Below are 20,407 nucleotides of genomic sequence, written 5' to 3'. Positions count from 1 at the left end.
TGATAGCCGAGGGAGAGACATTTGTGAATGAGTGTGATGGAATGTTTCTGTTTGTTTACACTCAACCCAGTTCTGTTTCACACAAGCAGAGCAAACAAGTATGAGATCCTATGAAGGTTGAAATGGAAGATTGTCTGACCAGCTGCTCAGGTTGGTGGCCGAGCTTCACCAGTGTGAACAGTGAGACTCATGTCTTGCCAAGAGTCCAACAGATGACAAAATGAGAACAGACAAGCATTTTAATACTCATCTCTCCTTTATTTTCTTAATTAGAAAAGGTCCCTGTTTCTCTGATCATAAAAAACCAAATCATTATGCTATTTAAAATGTGAGAATATACAAAATAACATAAAATAATAATTTTAGCATTTGGCAATGATCATACACTTACATTCATTTATGATACTTTCCTCTATAGAGTTCTCAGCCTTTTGCAGGAATGTTCTGGTTCATTCTGCCATGATGTAGTGTGAAGATAACCAAAAGAGAATTGTGCATCTCCTTATTATCAATATAGGAAAGATGTGAAAATAACTCAGACTTATTTTGCCTAGTGGTGATATCCTGCTGTGTACCACAATTATCTACCTACATTCTGAAGTAGAGGCCATCATGATTTTAGGAGATAAGGGTTTACCTAGTATATGGATGTGAAAGGTCTGGTGTCAGGACCTTTAATCCCTTTATTTGTGTGGAACTGCCCTCCATTCCAAGTCTGTATGCTTTTGGCAGCAGAATGAAATGTAATCATGCCTCATAAACATATTGTAGTCAGAACATGTCATGGTAGTTTTATGACTACTATGTTACTGTTAGGAGTTACTGGCTCATATCAGGTGGCCCAAGGTGTTTGTCTTATTATCAATAATGATAGCTTTGACACATGAGGTGTTATGTTGGGTGCTCTCTGGATTCTGAGGGAGATACTTTGAAACTAGGAAACATCTCACCATCAACTTGATCAACGTTTAAAATCTTGGTTTAGCACTGATCTGTTTCTCACTTGAATGGGTTATCACTGTGATAAGTTATCACTCTAATGATTGTCAAATGACTTTCTAAATCCATCATTTGTTCTTCATCTGTTAGTTGTCAAGTTATGTAAGAAAAATGTTTCTCTTCTTCATCACCTATCTATTTACCTATTTCCTACCTACCTACCTACCTACCTACCTTTCAGTATCTGTGCAGACAAAAGGACAGACAAGACAGATGAGATAGATGGTGGAAAGATGGATTGGCCTTATAGATTTATACCTCATTCACTGGAATGGATCCTGGTTTTCTTGTTCTGGAGGTCACAGAAGCAGGCTTGTCAAGGTAGTTCTGTGTTAGTTTGACATGTGCCCATTATTCTTTGAGAATTGGTTTCTCACTGCTGTGCTGGAGCTATGGCTCAAGAGAACCTGAGGGAATTTGTGAGCTGTTCATATCCAGTTGGTAGCTTGGAATCAAGCATGACAAGAGTATTTACATCATGGAAACTGGCAAGTATCATAATAGCTTTTCCCCTCCAGATCTGGTTGTTAAAAATTTACCAGCATACTGCCATTTCTGTAACACTATGAAGTTTCAAGCTCCTCTTATATATTAACTGCCTACTTCAGTAACCATTTGCTTCTCCTAGGAGTTCTAGAGCTTTTCAGGGGAGATCAGCACTTAGAAACCAGGAGCGCAGAGCTAGTGAGTGTGGTACAATGATCTAAGGGGATAGAATGGCAGACATTGTGTGTGTGGTGTACCTATGGCCACAGACACTAGGAAATGGATGGAAATATATGTATGTATATATACATATACACATACATGTATGTCTTAATCTAAAAAGATTCTATTTTAGAAAATATTTAGAAAAATTAGAAAGAGCACAGGGATTTTCTGTGCCCCCGCCCCTCCAGTTTCCTCTCTTGTACAACCATAGTCCAATTAAAATTGGAAAATTCCCAACACTCTGGAAGCAGAGGCAAGAGGATCAAAAGTTCAAGGTTATTTTTAACTACATAGTGAGTCTGAGACCAGCTTGTCTCAAAAATAAAATAAGACAAAATAAAAACAAAACCCAAGGAATTAACATTATCTTTGGTATAGGCTATTTTAGATTTTATACATTTTTCTACTAACATCTTTTATTTCTGTTCCAGAATCCAATTCTGAATACTATATATTTGCCCATAAGAAAATACATGTACAATTTTACATATCTATTTATCAGTTTATCTATTAATTCATCTAAAGTTTTATTTGTCCATCTCTAAATAAAGCTAGCTCTCATACCTATAATTTCAAGACTCCACCATAAGGCTTACTTAGCTTCCATCCATCCAAGAGAAGTGCTCGCTCTTCTGTGGTCAAGGAAGTTGGTTCTTGTTTCTTCAATATTCTTCCTTATAACTAAACCCCACTGTAAGCAATAAGGTTGCTCACTACACTGAGCTTCTGCCCCTCAGCCATATTCATGTGGCTTTAGATAGATTCTTTTGAATTGTCCTTGTCCTCACACAAGCCCAGTGACCGACTGACATAAGATAAGAAAGATGAAGGGAAAGAAGCAGGTTGTAAAAAATGTCTTACTGTCTTTTCAGCTCATCCCCTCGATGTGTTAATCATACCTTGATGCAAATAAATTGCTTCACACAGTTCATAGTAGACAGTAAGTGCTCAGTAAGCAGAGTTTTTCTGTTAGCTTTGTTGTTGATATTGAAGACCTGTGAAGCAGGTAACTAGAGGTTCTCGAGGATGCAATGGGGGAAAACATGGAATTTGGAGACATGTACACCATTGTGTATTTTAGAGTTTAGGACCTAGACGTGCATGAATTAAGTTCAAAGTTAGCCTTGCAATTTTCAGAAATACTTCACAGTCCAGGCTCATTGGAATTCATTGACATAAAGTAGTGTTTTTAATCCAATGTGTATGATCCACCCACTTTCGAGTTCAACAACAACAAAATGTCTGCACACATAACCCAAGGAACCTAGAAACAAAAACTCCCTTCCCCTCTCCTCAGTTGAGAACCACTGGAACAAGTGATTGGCTGGCTTTGTCTTACATAAATTCTCTGTTTTCTGGAATGAGATTTGTGAAGCATGATCTTTGATTTTTACACTTAAAATTTCTAATCCATCATGTCATGCTAGTTCTCAGCGATTTAGACCAAAACTCTTCGAAATAATTTACAATGAGGCAGAAGATCATCTTAGTTGTTATTCAGAAACCAATCAACTTGGGTATCACAGAGTTGGGAGAGGTCCAAATCGGCAGTGTAAAAGCTTCCTGACAGGACATGGGACAACAGGACTTGACCCAAGAAAAGCACAGCAAGGAAGGGCTTGGCAGCCTTCTTTTAAAAGAACTGGAAGCATTACCTCCTGGCCTTTGCTGCCTCCTCTCCTTCCGATTTTATATCCTCCCTAAATGGAATGCTCTTCATTAAAGAAACATTAATTATCTTTTGGGTTCGAGCCTAGCCTTGAACAGTTGAGTGAAAAGAGGCCATGGATTTGGAAAACAGCAAGAAGAGGTATGGGGGTGGGGGGTTCGGAGGGAGGAAATGGAAAGGGAAAATGATGTAATTATAATCTCAAAAGATAAAAGAAATACTTACAAAAAGGAAACAGTGGTTGGATGGATGCTGGAGTTTTATCAACTTCCTTAAGAGGAAGAAGGTTGGAAGAGGGCTGCCACATCTGACAAAGGATTTGACTTGTCAGGACAGTTTAGGGAATGTGGAGCAGCCTGAGTCAGAATCAAGTTAAATTTCTGTAGAATTAGTTCAGTTCTCCATTGGGGACTCTTAAACAAGGCAACACTCAGATCACTGCAGTGTATTGAAGTTAGTACTCCACATTTTGATAGGAAAAGGATTTGGTGTTAAAGAACTAAGATGGTTCAGCTTGTGAAAAACAAAAACAAACAAAAAACAAAGCAACAACAGCAAAAATCCCCACCTGCTATTCAAGTCTAACAACCTGCATTTGATCCTGGGGGCCCATGGCAAAAGGAGAGAACTGAGTCCAAAAGTTGTCCTTTGACCTCCACATGCCACAGGTGCACTACTTCATCCTGAGCCAATGCCTACAACAGTGGCTTCTATCCTCTGACCAGAAAAAGAGGTTTGTTTTTTGTTTGTTTCTTTGTTTGTTTTTCCACATCCAAGATTGGACAGCAACAAACCTTTGCAACTGACTACTGAATGAGATTGGAAATTTTTCCAGTGAACTGGTTTTAATGTTTAGTGTAAATAGTACTTCAGGTAGCTTACCATCATTAACGTAGCAGGTGGGCTTATATATAAGATCTGATTGCCAAAGAGAAGAAGAGTCATTTGGCTCAAGAACTAAAGAGGAGACTCATAATAGATAGGCCTATTTCCCATCAACAGGTGCTGGCAAATTGCCAGGGGTAACAGGACATTCTTTTAGACTTGGTACCTCAAGGACAGGAACCTGAGTGGGTTAAACGCAATGTCCCGGCCTTTCTCATAAATCCACAAGGTCATTCTTGCTATCATATTCATTTCTCCTTCCGCAGCAACCTTACTGGTTTCATTACCTTTGTCTCCTCCTCCTACTCCACAGCTCTCTTATACAAGTGCCAATCAGAAAGGTGACAGTGAAGAGTTATGGTTGGGGTGGAGAGTGGGGGCAATGAAAAAAAACATGGAGGTGAATGGAAGTGGAAAATGACTTAGACATGGGTTTCTTGGACTACGTTCCCAAGAGGGATAATGATTCTCTCTCGGTGTACTTATTGACATTCATTGAGCAGCATATAGTTTATTTTAGCTTGAGTTTGTGATGTAGCATCTATATTTAATCCTGCAAGCTGTCGGGCAACTCATATATTTACAAACACAGTCCCGGAAACAATGTGTTTGCTGGTCACATCTGCATCTCTAACGTCTCGGAGCTCCGAGTTGTTTGGCACGGCTCAGGACATTATCATTTTACATTCTGGGCAGTACCAACACCCAAGTAGGGCAGGTCCTGGGCTAAGAGTTCAGATTCAATGACAGGCCTGGCAGAAAGCCAATAGCAGGGGATACATTGAGGACTGAAGGTCAGAATGGAGAGTTGATAGTCAGCCCCACCTCAGTACTGCAGCCCGCATCATGATGAGGGCTTTCTGTGTGCTTGGCTTGAGTTTATTTTGGCTTTGCAAGCCTACAACTATTCTATGTGTATACAGAAGCTCTGCTGGAAAGCGAGCTGGACCTTAAACAATGAGCACTGCATGGGTGGAAGGAAGCACAGGGAGTTGGGTGGTGGAGAAGACCTTTCCTTGAAAAATGGAGTCAGCTATTGGCAAAAGTGTGGAGTGGGTTACAAAGCTGTACTGAGTACCAGGGAAGAAATTTGGACATGCCTAGAGAGAGGTTTCAAAAGGCATCATTCCATGAGTTTTGGTAACAGAAAGCCTAGTCTGTTGTCCAGAATACAGGAAGATGAACTCCAGGTTACAGTGAAGCGCAGAATGAGGCAGGGTGTGAGGAGTTCTCAGAGGACTGTCTATCTACAAGTGAAGTAAAGGAACTAATAATTGACGATACAAAAGTCAGCAAGAATTGTAAGCCTCTTGTTCCTTGTATAACCTTGCTGAGATTGGACCCTGAAGCAGAAAGTCAGGAAATTGTGGGTACATGCTCAGTTGGGCTTAGGTAAATGGGCATAAAATAATAATTTATTATTTCTATTTATATGCATGTGCCTACATGTGTGGTTGTGTGCCATGTGTATGAAGTGCCCATAGAGGCCAGGGTGCACTGGGTTTCTTGAAACTGAAGTTATAGGCAATTGTGAATCACCTGATATGGCATGCTGAGACCAAGATCTGAGGCCTCTGCAAGAGTAGTTAATGAACTCTCTTGACTGCTGGCTGGTCTCTCCAGCCCTTGACCTTATGGCTTTTGAGCAATGGTTCTCAACTTATGGGTCTTGCCCCTGAACAGGGATTGCAGATCAAGTGTTCAATGTATCAGATATTTACATTATTACTCATATAATTAGCAAAATATGTTACAAAGTAACAATGAAATCGTTTTATGTTTGGGGCATCACCACACCATGGGGAACTTTATTAAAGGGACACAGCATTAGGAAGGTTAAGAACCACTGTTTTGGGGGAAACCTACATGAATTCCCACTGCACTCTAACAGGCCATGCAGAGAGGCAGCTGAGGAGAGGCCAACAGCTTGAAAGAGGCAAGAGGGCTTATGTATCCTTAGCAAATCTGGAAGAACAGTGGTAGCTTTTGTCCTTGTAGAGTTTAGATGATTCCTTGGCTTACAACACTGTTTTTCAGTGACATTGACCTAAAGATGTCTAGAATGACCTCCTGCACCTACAGCTCCTGTCTTCAGTCTACAGCTTTTATGCTTGTAGGCATTTAGATGGCACTAGGATTCTCTTGGAAGAATATTACTGGGATTCTGAATTTTGTCCTCTGTAAAATGTATGTAATACAGGTGTTCCTTGATTTTTGATGGAATTATGTAGAGATAAATCTACTGTAAATTCAAATGATTAAAAATGTATCTAACACACTAATACTTAATAATGGACGATCACAACCTGTCACCTAAGTTAGGGTAGAGTATGGATAGCTCCCCCTTATGATCATGTGCTCTGGTGGAAGCTGCCCTTCCCTGCTGCTGTTCAGCACCCTGGTAAAGCCAAACACTGCAGTTTGTGCCATTGTGAGGGCAGAAGTCATCTGAACCAGCATCAACCTTACAGGAGTTTAGAGCTTCAGAGAAGTTAATGTAGAACAAGTGTTTAGATCAGTGCCTGGTCCATAATAACAATAGCTGGGCTTACTTGGGGGAATTCTAGCAACAGCTTTGAGACTCATGGGTTTTAGACTTTTGAATATTTCAGTTTGCCTCTAACACAGGTGAGACAGAAACAGAGCAAGCTCTGTTTTCAACATTGGACCTGGGTTTCATTCCTAAAGCAGCAGTACAGACTTGAGGTACTCCTTCCACTCCTGTGGTCACGGTTTCTCATCAGCAGAACCATGTGAAGGGGCTTCCATCAGGGACTCTCAGCTGTGTCCAAATCTCTTGAAGAGCTTTTCAAATTACACCGAAATATAATATATTCCACCTGAAGATATTTCCCTCCCTTCTGTCCTTCCTTCCCTATTCATATTCCTCTCCTCACAGCTTTTTTATACATAGAGTATAGCTAGCTACCCATGGCTGCTCAGAGTCATCGGGTCAGAAGAAAGGCCAAGTAACTGTGTAATCAGCACTGAGCCCCACTTTGAGAGGATATTTGGAAGAAATGGGTCTGAAAGGTATGATGGACAGTTGTGGACAGAGAAGCCAGGAAGCAGTGGCACAGTGGCAGGCACAGAGTTTTAGATTTGAGGGACTTGAGAATGAGGGCCATACTTCCCTGGACTGAGAGTCAAGGCCTCTGCTGTAACGACTGAGTACTGAGAGCTGGAGCAACAGCACCTCTGAGTCTTCAGGGATTGCTAATCAATCATGCAAACACAAGGTTTAGATTACCTACCTATGCTACTTTCTCTCTTATAAACAACCAGAAAACTACTGAAAAAGATAGAAAGAAGGAAAGAAAGAAAGAAAGAAAGGAAGGAAGGAAGGAAGGAAGAAAGAAAGAAAGAAAGAAAGAAAGAAAGAAAGAAAGAAAGAAAGACAGACCATATTTAGTGTCTATGGACTATTTCTTACATTAATAACTTGTGATATATGTGAACACACACACACAGAGCTCTCAGCAGCAGAAGTCATACTTTTTAAGTTCTTCAAAACCCCTCAACCATATGTAGTATTGTTGTTATAATCTCTCTTGTCTCTTGAGATTGGGTCTTATTATGCAGCCCTGCCTGGCCTGGAACTCACTATGGAAACTAGGCTGGCCTCAGCTTCACAGAGATCTGCCTGTCTCTGCCCCCCAAGTGTTGGGATGGAGGGGTTGTGCCACCATGACCAGCTTCTATTTTTCCTTTCTTGAAGTCTGCTCTGGGAGCCACCTCTCTTTGGAACGGCTCATAGTGAGGTCTCAGGATCTGTAAGAGGAGGGTAGAATGGTTTGTAGGGGGCAATAGGAGCTGCCTAGGCTTTTTAAATGAGGAAGAGGATATGGAAAGGCTTCTGGTGACATGGCTTTGATCCATAAAGAGATGAGGTTTTAAAGGCTCAAAGCATATAACTTTCATTAAAACCACCTGACCAGCATGCTACCATCATATTTTCTGGTGAGCCTTCCTGACTTCAGGAGAGGATGTGGTCTATGCTCTCTGACTCCTGCTTTATCATGAGAGGCTCTGATATCGGACAAATCAGTTAGCTTGTCTGGCCCAGGGGAAGTGCCAAGGACACTCAGCAGACAAGTATGAAGCCTTAGCAACTAACAGATGACTCTGTCCTTGACAAATGAAGTTCTAGTTGTCACAGAGAGAAGTTTATAAATTTGGAGCCTCAAGGGGATAAAGCCTACAAGGACTAGTGCCTTGAAAACCAACTGCATATGAGTGTTGCACACGTGGAATTGCATGTAAAGCTCAGTACACTATCTTCAAATTCTGACTGTGTAGACATTGCTTAATAAGCAACTGGCTGGTTGATGGACAGGGGTGAGACACAATAAGGAGAGGTGAATTATATACACCTCAGAGTCACAATATCTGGGCTTTGAGTTTTGCTTCTGCCTTCTGTGGAGTGGCCTCCAGAGAGCCCCTTTGCCTCTCTCAGCCTCCCCTCTTAAAGGTCTCAAATTAATGTAAGAGCATTTAGTAAACAGTAATTATGATTAGCTCCTCTCTGCATAAATAGTTATTAATATTATTGACCTGATTCTATGCAGGGAGGAATATCTACATCCTCATGTTGGAACTTGATTTCTGACTGGTGGGGGATGTATGATTTCAAATATAGCTTCCCTGGTTCATGCTCGTCCTGGGGCTGAAACTCGAGGACATGGATGCGGCCTAGGGAGGAAAGTGGTAACAGAAGGGAAAGTCACCCATGCTTGGATTCAAATGAGGGGATGTTAGGAGTTACTGGAGATCTTTGAAGTGTAGCTAAAGGTCCTTTATGGCCTATGCTGAGCCTGTATGGAAAATGGTAGTGGTCAGCCTACGGGGGAAGGACCCAGACCTTGATGGAAGTCAATAGCATCCCTACTGCCACCCGTGGCTGGGGGACTGTCTCATCACTCCTCATGCCTCCCCTTCCATTCTAGGATAAACAGGTTTTGCATCAACATGTTATGGATGACAAAAACAAACAACACTTCTGTGATTTTTTTTTAAACACTGACACCCTCAGACTTCTTTGAGAAAACAGCTCCTCAATAAAGTTGGCCAATTAACCACTTAAATGGCTTGAAAACTTATTTAATGTCACTGCCTAATCAACTTTATGAAATGTCACTGCTCTAGTGGGCAAAATTTTCTGCTTCATATCTCATCTCTCTTCAGCTTAGCTCTTTCTGCAACGCAGCCCCCTAGCACGTGTGCCCCTTCTATTTGCACAAAATAAGTTCTATTGTGGAACTTCAGTGTTGAGCAGGACTGTGGGGATCAACTCTCCTCATAAATCATTTCACAGAAGGCTAAGGTGAGGCTCCCACAGGAAAGTGTCTTGCCTACAGGCTCTAGCTTGTAAGTGACAGTGCACTTCCTTCCTGTAACTGTAAGTCATGGTACTGGTGTGGCCACCCATGGGCAATCTTGGATCTGCAGCTGAAGGAGGCCACCTTTTCCACTGTACCGATCCACTCTTAGCCTTACTGTTCTCCTCTGTTTAGAGAGGTAATTTTATCATCCATGCTTCATAAGCAGTAGCTATCACATACATATTAACTAATTTGTATGGTATTTACTAATATATTTAAATTAACAGCTTTATTACTCAAACTACTACCCTCATACTTATAACCTAGCTATATACTTAACCCCTCCAGGATGCAATACCTCCTCTTCAGTAATTGTCTTTTACTGTTTGTTTGTTTGTTTGTTTGTTTATTCATTCATTTATTTATTATTGCTGAGTATTTAACACAGAGCCTCACACATCCCCGACGAGTGCTCAGCAGCTGAGTTATACTTCCCGCTCCATAATAATTTTTATTCATATTTCTGTATCTATCTACTTTATTTGCTAAGACTTTACAATAGCTTGCCTCAGCCAAAAAATCGCAACTGTGTCTTTATTCTGAAATACAAAGCACATACGGAGATGGAAAACAAGAGAACTTGAAAGCAACTCAGATCTTTTTAGCTGGGTTGTGACCTCAGAGTGGCGGTGACATGATTCTTGGAAGTGCTACCATCTTGAAGATCGCACTGCCCACTTCTCATGAGACCTCACCTTAGACTTGATTTTCTCTATTGGCAAAACCATGACCCATTTAATGCATGGCTTAACAGACAGATTTGAGCTTATATACTCAGACAAGAAGGATCTCAATTTGTTAAACTTGTACCTTTGGTGCAAAGCCAAATTATCTGTCTAAGTATAAAAGTGCCTTAAGTGTGGAAGGCAAAGGAAATTACTCATCCTTCTCAGGTAAACCTGTAACACTTTTCCTGAAGGTGCCCCTGTGTCACCATCCTCACAAGTAACATGGAGGCCTGCTTGGATGCTCAGCTTTTGGAGGCATGACGGGAAAGGCACCAATTGTTATCCATCACTGCTTATTAATGGTGTCTCCAAAAGCTGTGAGAACTTAAGACAGTCAAGATTTGCTTGATAGATTGTGTTACAAAATATCCAGTGATAGTATTGTGAAGAATACAGAAAGTGGCCCAAAGCTATTCCCCTCTTCAAAAGCCTGATTTTCATACAGCTGTCAACCAGCAATTAGCTTATCTTAAGAAAGAAAGAAAGAAAGAAAGAAAGAAAGAAAGAAAGAAAGAAAGAAAGAAAGAAGTTTTAAAATCTGTTTCTTAAAAAGAGACTTTTTAGTCAAGATATCTTCAGATCCCCAGGAAAACTACTGAAGCAGAAAGCCTGTGATTCCTGGGCCAGGTTTTTCTGAGGAATGAAGAGCCCTGAATTCAGGCATTCTTGCTGCGCTCAGCAGACATTGCCCAGCAATCAAAATCATTTGATTCCAAAGCTGATATTCCTCAGGCAGGTTCCAGATCATTGTGAGTTCTGAAAAAGTGTAATTACAAACAGAGCTGACAAAAAGCACGCTTAACGTAGTCTGATTCTTTCAAAGAGTTTTTCCAGTTGGTGCTCACCTGTCCTTAGGAAACCTTCACGCAGCAGGCGGGGTGGCTATCATGACTCAGGATACACAGGCGCCAATCCGTCAAGAGGCTGAGTGGCTGGACAAGGTTGTATCTTGTCACAATCTTACAGTGACTCTGATGAAGTACATGGAATTTGATGCACCTCATATACTTGAGAACTGAAGATATATCTGAGAGGATGATGAAAACCTACATACGGCCTTAGGTGGGTGTGTGTACTTGGTAAGAGAGGACATCACATGAGGGCAAAGCTGGGAAAGATGATTAATACTGCTCTGTTCCAGAAACTACCATGGTTGCCTCTTTCTCCCCCACCCGTCCAGAGAGACATCCTGATTTCTGGTAGGAAGCATGAAGCAACAGACCCTTGGCACGTCAGAAGTTGCAGTAACTTCTTGTTTGCTTTATTTTCCTATGACCATGTACCAAACTTTGTATCATCCAAAGTAATTCAAATCTATTATCTCACACTACCGCATATATGCAGACACATTTGGAGAGAACAGAAGACAGTCACCCTCTGCCTCTTTTCTTCTTCTTTTTCTTTCTTGAGACAGGCAGTTTTTTCTCAGGAATTTACCTGGTAGCTAGGCTTTCCTGCCAGTCAGGCCCAGGAATCTGCCTGTCTCCCCAGTGTCCTGACTACAAGCACACACCAGCGCATTTGGGGTTTCTGTGTAACTTTTAAGTGGGTTGTAAGGATACCACTGAGGGCCTTGTACTTACAAGGTAAGTACTTCACTGTCTGGGCTGGCTCCCCAGCGCTCTTACATAGCTTTAGTGACCCAGAAGCCTGGGCACAAGGGAGTTGGTCCTTTACTCCGGTTTTTCCTAGTCTGAAATCAATGTGCTGGACATGGAAACTGATCTTTGTTGGGTGCAGAGTCCTCTTCACATTTGTTCTTTTGCAATTGTATGATGAAAGTTCCCACGCCCTTCCTAGTGGCTGCCTACAGATTGCTCTCAACTTTAGATGACACTTCTGGTTCCTTGCTCTATGGCTTTCATAAGCAGTTCAAAGCATGGCTGTTTGTTCTATTTTGGGTCAGTTGTTTTATTCTAATTACTCATGTGGGACATTGTCCAGTTATCCACAAGTCTTTCTTAGTTTCCACCATCATCAAAGCGATTGTCTGGACTTCAGCATCTACATTCTTCAGTTCTGACCTCAAAGTCAAAGAATAGAACCCAATAGCCCATTTTACTCACAGGCCCGCACACGCTCAAGGGAACAGAATTATGAAGATTATGTGTAGAAGGATATAGGGCTTTGGGGAGGGGTCGCTTTAGGACTCTGCTTCCCATGAGTCTTCACCAGTGCTTGTGGATTTCAACCTTACTTGTGTAGTATGTTGGCCTCCTCTGTCAGGGAGCCATCGTTTCCCTAATGAATGAACTTCCTATCCTTCCATCAATTAGTCTTTAAGAAACACAGCAATAGCAGGGCAGTGGTGGCACATGCCTTTAATCCCAGCACTTGGGAGGCAGAGGCAGGTGGATTTCTGAGTTCAAGGCTAGCCTGATCTACAGAGTGAGTTCCAGGACAGCTAGGGCTACACAGAGAAACCTTGTCTCAAAAAACCAAAAAAAAAAAAAAAGAAAGAAAGAAAGAAAAAGAAAAAAAAGAAAAGAAACACAGCAATATTTTATAACAGGAATGAATTGCTAATGGTAGAGCTTCAGGTAAGGCAATAAGCACCTGCTCACATATTGTCGGTTCTTAGCATAATGTCTGCCACTTAGGAGTTCTCATTTATGTCTCTTCAATGGATGAATATGTGAATGATTAAATGAGAAATATTTTGGGCAACCTCATCAAATTGTTTCAGTATAAAAATTGTCTGCTCCTTCCACATGCAAGGATGATTTCTCTTTTTAGTTTTAAATCACTTTTTTTTTTCCTGGCAATGCAAGCTTATTTTAAAAGAAAAAAACATTTGGGGATTTTCCTTCTATGATTCTACTCTTTTATAGTTAACTTTTTAATCTACATGGAACTAAATTCTCAATGTTATGTATAAAATATTCCATTCTCGCCCAGTTAGTCTGTGATGGCTTTGTTTTTATATATGAACCACTGTGTAGGGTTTTGAGTTCTTCTACTTCATTGATCAACCTGTTCAATTTGTGAATCAGCATCACTAATTTATTTTAATTATGCGAACATTATCATGTTTTAAGGTTTGAAGAGGCCAACACTTTGTTATTTTTTCCCCCAGCTTGGCTGGTTAAGCTGGGGCAGTATCTCTCACCCCTGCTCCGGCTCTCCGAACGGCACAGCATTCTTTGGCATGGAGCCAGATCAAGGTTTACATGTTGCCTATTTTCCTAGCTGAACTCCTCTAGCCTGATCCTATCATAACAGACTCTGTAGCTATAATGTCTACCTAACAAACTCTAAAAATAGGGGCAACTTCTAAGCAGATCCCAGCACCCAGCTGCAAAGCAATAACTGCAAGAAAGAGCGAGGACTGTCTGAATGCCCAGACTCTCAGGCTTCCTTCTATCCTTCCATCCTTACATACAGCGATCCTGAAAAGGATCCTGTATCAATACTAAAGCCTCTGTCTCTCAGGCTCAGTATAACTTTGGAGCTGGGAATTCCAGGATTCACGCTTGCCTCCAACAGACCCTTTTAGGTCCTCTGGATTAGTTGAGCTAACATACCTCAGAGTGTACGTGGGGGTGACTCTGGAAGGAAGCATGAGGTACTAAAGTCCTCTTTGCACATCCCTGCAAGAGAATGAAAGTTCAGAGAATTATCACATCTGCCTAGGCATCCTATCTCTAGGATTTGGCAGCCAGAGACAATCCTCAGACCATGAATTACAGGTACTGGGCGTTGGAAGTTGTTCTGGCACACGCTGAAGTGGTGTTGGCGAGAGACACGCACAGGGCTCTGACAGCATGTGCTAGAAATTAAAGATTGGAGAAACGGCAGCAGTTCCAGGAAACTTCACAGTACTGAATGATTGCTTGCATCTAGAGGTTGATAAAGGTGACCAGTTGTGCTTAAACAACGTGTAGGCACTGGAAATCAAGGGCCTGTGATGAGTCACAAGACAGCCAGGAAGAGAGGACAGAAGCAGCCTTATTGCTGACATCTTCCCTCAAACTCAGAGAAATCAGGGAATATACTCATTCACTCCTTCAAGACGGATGTCTGCACAAATGCTCTGTGCATTCAGGAGCTGAGTTAGCAGGGTAAAAGATGGTGGGGACAGGGTTCTTCTCTTCTGCTGTCTGGTGAAGAGGAGTTCCATGGACTCTTGGTGTGGGTTCTTCTCTAATCCCCTATTCTGACTCGATCACCATATCACTTTCAATAAAAGAATAGACTGCTCTACATATAAGTCTGCTCCTAACCTAGTGCCAAGCTTTGGAAAGCAACACTCAGTCTATGAGGCAATTACAGAAATATGTAAATATGTTTGTAGGAGCCCATGTAGGAAAGGCGCTGGGATTCATACCCCCTGAGCTTAAACTCTATTCCTTTTTCTTCATGGCAGTGAGGACATACATCATTGTCTCTGCCTGAGCCCCCTTTTCTCATCTGTAAGATGCTGACAGTAGTGTATCCTCATAAGTTTGTGTCGAAAGAAATAAAATCATACATACTGAGCACTCCGCTCAGTGCCTTAGGGTATCGGTTGGTTGCACTACCACAGTAGTAGAGTGGATTCCCCCATCCAGTTATGTATGATGCCCTCAGATAAGGATATGGCCCTGTACCCACCTCACATCTCTTTGTACTTTTCTAGTTTGGAGCCCTGGAGGAGCAGCACGGAGTGGGTGAGCTTGGCGAGAGAATGAAGACACTAACCGCCTGGGAGAAGCATGAGGTGGCCGTGCAGCTCTCGGTTTAGAGGGCTTTGGCCGGAGGCCGCCCCATGGGCAGTCCTGCTGGCATTAGGCGTGCCCGGGTGGGTGCTGGCTGTCTCAGCCACGGTGGCCGCTGTGGTCCCGGAACAGCATGTCTCCTCGCCTGGCCAGGCTCCCCTGGACTGGCTGCTCACAGACCGAGGGCCCTTCCACCGTGCCCAGGAGTATGCTGATTTCATGGAGCGTTACCGCCAGGGGTTCACCACCAGATACAGGATCTACAGGTGAGTAGAATCTCCTACAGAGCTCAGCCTACACAGTGTACAGCTGGTGTGTCAAGCCTCAAGCCCTAAACTAATCAGAATGCCCTCAAGTTGAACTAGAGGTGAAATATGGAGAAACATCAGGTAGGGAAATACGCCTGCCTCATTTATTTATTTATTTATTTATTTATTTATTTATTTATTTATTTTAGAGGAAAACACATACAAACTAGAAAACCTGCTGATGCCTCCTGGGGACTTAGCAAAAGGGTTTCTATTTATAGATTGTTCTGCTTATAAATTGAGGACAAATCAGGAAACATGCAGACAGCATGTGGCCCAGGCTGCTGTAGGAGGTCAGAGTCAAATGCGGGGCCCAGCGTTAAGTAATGGGTTAGGGACTTTTATGAGTTGTAATTACTTAGCCATGCAAATGAAGGAAGGGAAGCTTCCCTATTGCCTCAGAGGTCTAGGGAACCTGCTGGGTCAGGGACAAATCTACCTTCACCCTTGACAACAATACAAGCTCAGCTCGCTTTGGCCATGGACAGAAGCCCCTCTTTAGGAACATCTCCTGAGAAGGGCAAATGGGTGTGTCTGGTTAGTCCAACACATTCCTGGATGCTAGAAACTACTGCAAAAGTAGAAATCTCCTTATTCTACTGACCCAGCAGGGCTGGGGTTCATATAAATGCAATTTCCCTTTGCCCTTTGGGAATTCTTTCCCAGTCTGCCAACTCTTTTTCCTTATTGAACTCATCAGCGTTGAGGGCATGATTAGCCATCCTGGAGCTTTTCAGATTTTGTTCCCTCTATTTAAGAACATTTATTTTCTAAATTAGTATGTTGTCATTGTTGTTGTTATTGTTGCTGTTTTATTTTGAGACAAGGTTTCTCTGTGTAACAATCTTGTCTGTCCTGGAGCTCAACCACTGCTCCTAGTTTTAAAATCAGTTTTAATGCAGAAAAATAGGAAGAAAATATGGAAACAGAAACATGAAATCCCTCATTCTTTAACCTCTAGACATTTGATCATGTTTGGGGGCACATGCTTTTCTAGTTCTATGAGCATACTTAAGTCTTTGAATCTCTTGCTTGGCTTAACACTTGAAATTTTAATTTGTTTATTTTTTTATGATTCTGTGTGTGTGGAGGGGGACAGCCTCACATACTACACCATGTCTATCTGGAAATTAGAGGACAACTCTTAAGATTCAGTTTTATCCTGCCACCTTGTGTGGTCCGGGATGGACTCAAATCCTCAGTGCCTGTTGACTGAGATATCTCATCAGCCTTAGTCTCAGCCCTATACATGACTTAAGAAAATAATCTCCTTATTTTAAGCCTTCTCCAATTTTTTTTTAATGACATGGAAATGGAATTCAGAAAAGTCACATAACTAGTAACAAACACACAGGTTTAACTTTCAAATAGTCAAAGTCTGAGTTTGTAAATTAGAATTAGAGATATTTGAAATCATTTTCTTGAAAAGCTTTTTTTTTCCTTTTTAACATTTATAGTAACTTTGCAATGTGTTTAGGCTAATGTAAGATATCAGAAACAAGGTGTAGGAGGATTATGGAACAAGAAGACAATAGAACAGAGAATCAGGGAGTCCATTTACAGTGGTTTACAACTCCCAAACTTGGACACAAAAGGACAAGATCAGGCAGCTAGGCTGCTGGCACACAGAGGACCTTCCCATCTTTCCTTGCTGGCCATATTTATCTACTGTGCTTAGCTCAGCCCAATTCTGGAAAAGACTGCAGTTCATACCCCTTGTAAATTGGTCCTTGGATTTCTTCTAAGAATACAGCAGAGATTCCTACAGAATCACTGAGGGAGTGAATGACTTAGGCACTGGATTGTCTAAATTAATACCTGCTCAGGCAAAAGCAGGGAAGCCAGAGCATTAACTCAACATTCAATAAATGCTTAAGAGTCTAGACACATGTGTCCACAAACTTTCCATAAGGTAAGTTTAGGGTGTTCTTTTCTCCATCTTACAAAAAATAAAAACCTCTATTTTAGCAGAGAACAGTCCAGTAAAGTGAGATTTAATTTACCTTCCACCATTTAGTATATCCAAGATTCAGAGAAGTACTATCTTTACAGAAAATAATTTATATTAGTACATTTGAACTGAAGTCAGAGTAAGAATCCTAATATCACCATAAACTTCAAGGAGCTTGAAAAAGAGAAGGACTAAGCCCTTGCTTATTTGTTTCCTTTCTCCTTTTTTTTCCCTCTCTTCTTGGTAGATTCTTTTCCCCTCACTAAGCCCCAGACCCAAGTCTAGATAGCTTAGCAGCCAGTTAACTATTGGGAGGTGGCTCAGAACTGGCCTGTGGGGAGTCTCTGAAATCACTTCTGCACTATCAACCCTCTATCAGGTAGTAATGGTTTTCTGATCATTTAATATGGCAACCTCTTACACTGTGCTGTTCTGTCTTTCTGGGGTCAGTTATTGCACATGAACCTGTACTTGAGGAAACAGTAACCCGTCACTCTGAAAGGAATGCAGCACTCTGATTTGTGGCCCTATGATGGGGCTAGAAGAGAATGGTCACAGACCACTGCTACAGGAGCCTTCTGGAAGGTTTGCCTTCAGTGATTAAGCAAAAATGTTGCCTTTATAGATATTGGTAGGGCTCTATGTTATGCCATTGTGAATTCTTTTGTATCCCTATTCTATTGAGATCCTGTGGCAATTGCCTCTCATAAATTCAGGATCTTGCTTATGCTGACTAAAGCAGGCCACAGGAAACTGGGAAAATATACACGGGATCATATCCAAATTTCTCCTCGACTATTCAAAAGGTGCTAAGAAGAAAGAAGCTGACAGAGAATACAGAAGGGGTTTATGGAAAACTATTGTGTCCCAAGAAGAATGAGTCTTTCATTTCATCCTTTAAGAAAGCTTTTTGGTATATAGAAATCAGATAGTATCCAAATATGCTTTCTATATAAAGGAGATCAATAGGTAGCAAAGAATAAGATTTTCCTAGGGGGTTGAAATTAAGGTGCAGAGTTACTTTATAAGGCTCTCAATCACAGGAGACCTTTCTCTCATCCAGCTGCAGATGCCTGCACATCAAGGTCCTACTATTAACCCCTCTGATCCCATGTGGTCTTAGTTAACTATCAGAGTGCACTCTCGATTTGAGGAAGTATCTAACCATTACAGAATAATTTCAGTCCCTCTACCCATAGACTTCCAGAGAAAGTTGTTTATTCTACTACATTGGCTTTCTATAGTTGTAGGTGCTTAAGGGTCAGACAGTAGCGCGAGGTGTCCTGGTTCTAGTTGTAGAACTGAAGTTTATCAGCTGCGTACTGATTGGTAAACTACTTAGGGTATTTATTTCCCAATCCCCTTATTTGTAAAGTGGAAGAATAATGTTGCCCACTTCAGGACTGATGTAGAATTAAATGACTTAGTTGATACAAGGCAGTTGAACTAGTGATTACTAAATATTACTTACTGATATTAGATTGTTTTCAATAAATATTTGTCTGGGCAAAACAGTAAGAGGAGATAGGAACCATAGCTTTGACTGATATGACTTCTGTTTAGAGCTTAGTATACAGAAATTATTTATAATGAAAGAATTCTTTTGTTTTGTTTTGTTTCGTTTTGTTTCGTTTCATTTTGTTTTGTTTTGTTTTAGAGCATCTTACCTTCACCCCTCAACCTGGCTCTTTATAGAGAGGAGATCTCAAGTGAGGAACATGTAATCTCCCTCTCACAAGGGCTACTAGAGGAAGCCAGAGCACTTTGGGCATAATTGGAGCTGTCTTGGGCTTAATTCTTATTCCTGCAGATAGGGCTAGCAGAGTGGTAATCCCTGAGCATGTCCTCCCGAGACTGACAGTCTTGGTGTTTTACCTAAAAGCTTTAAGATCCCACTGACTAACCTCTCAGCCTTTGTTTCTCCCACAGAAGCATGATCTAAACAATCAGCCCATTTCTTAGCCACCATTTCTCAACAGCTACTTATAAGAGCTGTAGAAACAGAGATCCTGTCTCCAGTTCCATTTGTGACCTCCAATTGCCCTCTCTCCTGATTCCCTTCAGACTCCCACTATAACAAACACTTAAGTGCCTACCCTTTCTCAGCCATGCTACAAGGCTGATAGCACCTATTAGGGTCTTTGGCAATGAAATGGAGTTGTTCAAGGTCAGAGAGGAAGCCAGTCACAGCCAGAAATAGCACAAGGGCTCCTGTCTTGAAGTCTCCTGCTCGTTACTCTAGCCCATGCCACTTCCCTTTGACTGCTAAGTGCATCTTCATCACAACACACAACCTAATCAGGCCCCTAAATTGAGATGGTTCGAATGTAAATATGGGTTCTCGAAACACTCTAGCAGTAATGTTCCATTCTCTCTGTTCTACAAATCAAAGTAATGAGCAGTCTGATTTTTTTTAAATTTCTTTTTGTATTAAAGTTTTAATAGAGAGATAATCATGAGATTGGAAAAATTCCAAGCCACTATAATAAAACACTTAAAACTCAGGGAGAGAATATATTAAAATCGAGAAAGTTAGGAATCATACAGAACAGTGAATATAATATGGTGGTTGGGAGAAAAGGAAAGACAGGTATGATCCCCAGAATGCTGGCCTCACTACCTCTGTGTCTACCTAATTCTTTTTGGAAAGGAAGGATCTGAGGTTACATTGTGTTCTGGGAAGTCTCCACAAATTCCTAGATCCTACAAAGAAAACAGTTCAATACCAAGTTCATGGAGGATATGCAGGGACAGAGTTGGAATGTGCGGTGAATAGCAATAGTTAACAAGGCAAAAGAAGCAGGCAGCACAGTAATAACCGGAAGAAGAAAAGGCAATCTGTTTGGGACCAGACAGGATGTAAAATGAGATCTGTTACTAAGTCACATGTAAAGAAGGTGATGGCAAGAACTAAGTATTTGATCTACATGCCTGAATCTGTGGTCTATGGATTAGACTTAGCGTATCTCCTGACAGCTTTCTAAGAAGATGGATCCCACAAGTATCTCCCCAAACCCACAGAATCAGGCTCAGCATTTAAGATCCTTGGAGCACTGTTTTGCCAGGCAGCAGTGGCAC

At 41.5% G+C, this 20,407-nt stretch overlaps 1 protein-coding gene across 1 annotated transcript in view; it reads left to right on the top strand.

Annotated features, from left to right (window-relative positions):
* Brinp2 (BMP/retinoic acid inducible neural specific 2) overlaps positions 1-20,407 on the top strand; it is a 101,893-nt gene that overhangs the window by 38,263 nt on the left and 43,223 nt on the right. The window contains exon 2 of the mRNA XM_028760569.1: positions 14,992-15,336. Coding sequence (XP_028616402.1) covers positions 15,068-15,336 — 269 coding nt within the window. The 5' untranslated portion in view covers positions 14,992-15,067. The remainder of the gene's footprint in view (positions 1-14,991; positions 15,337-20,407) is intronic.

Source organism: Grammomys surdaster, unplaced genomic scaffold, assembly GCF_004785775.1.
Source record: "Grammomys surdaster isolate TR1022 unplaced genomic scaffold, NIH_TR_1.0 130, whole genome shotgun sequence".
Lineage (NCBI taxonomy): Eukaryota > Metazoa > Chordata > Mammalia > Rodentia > Muridae > Grammomys > Grammomys surdaster.
This window is presented reverse-complemented; position numbering and strand designations above follow the sequence as displayed.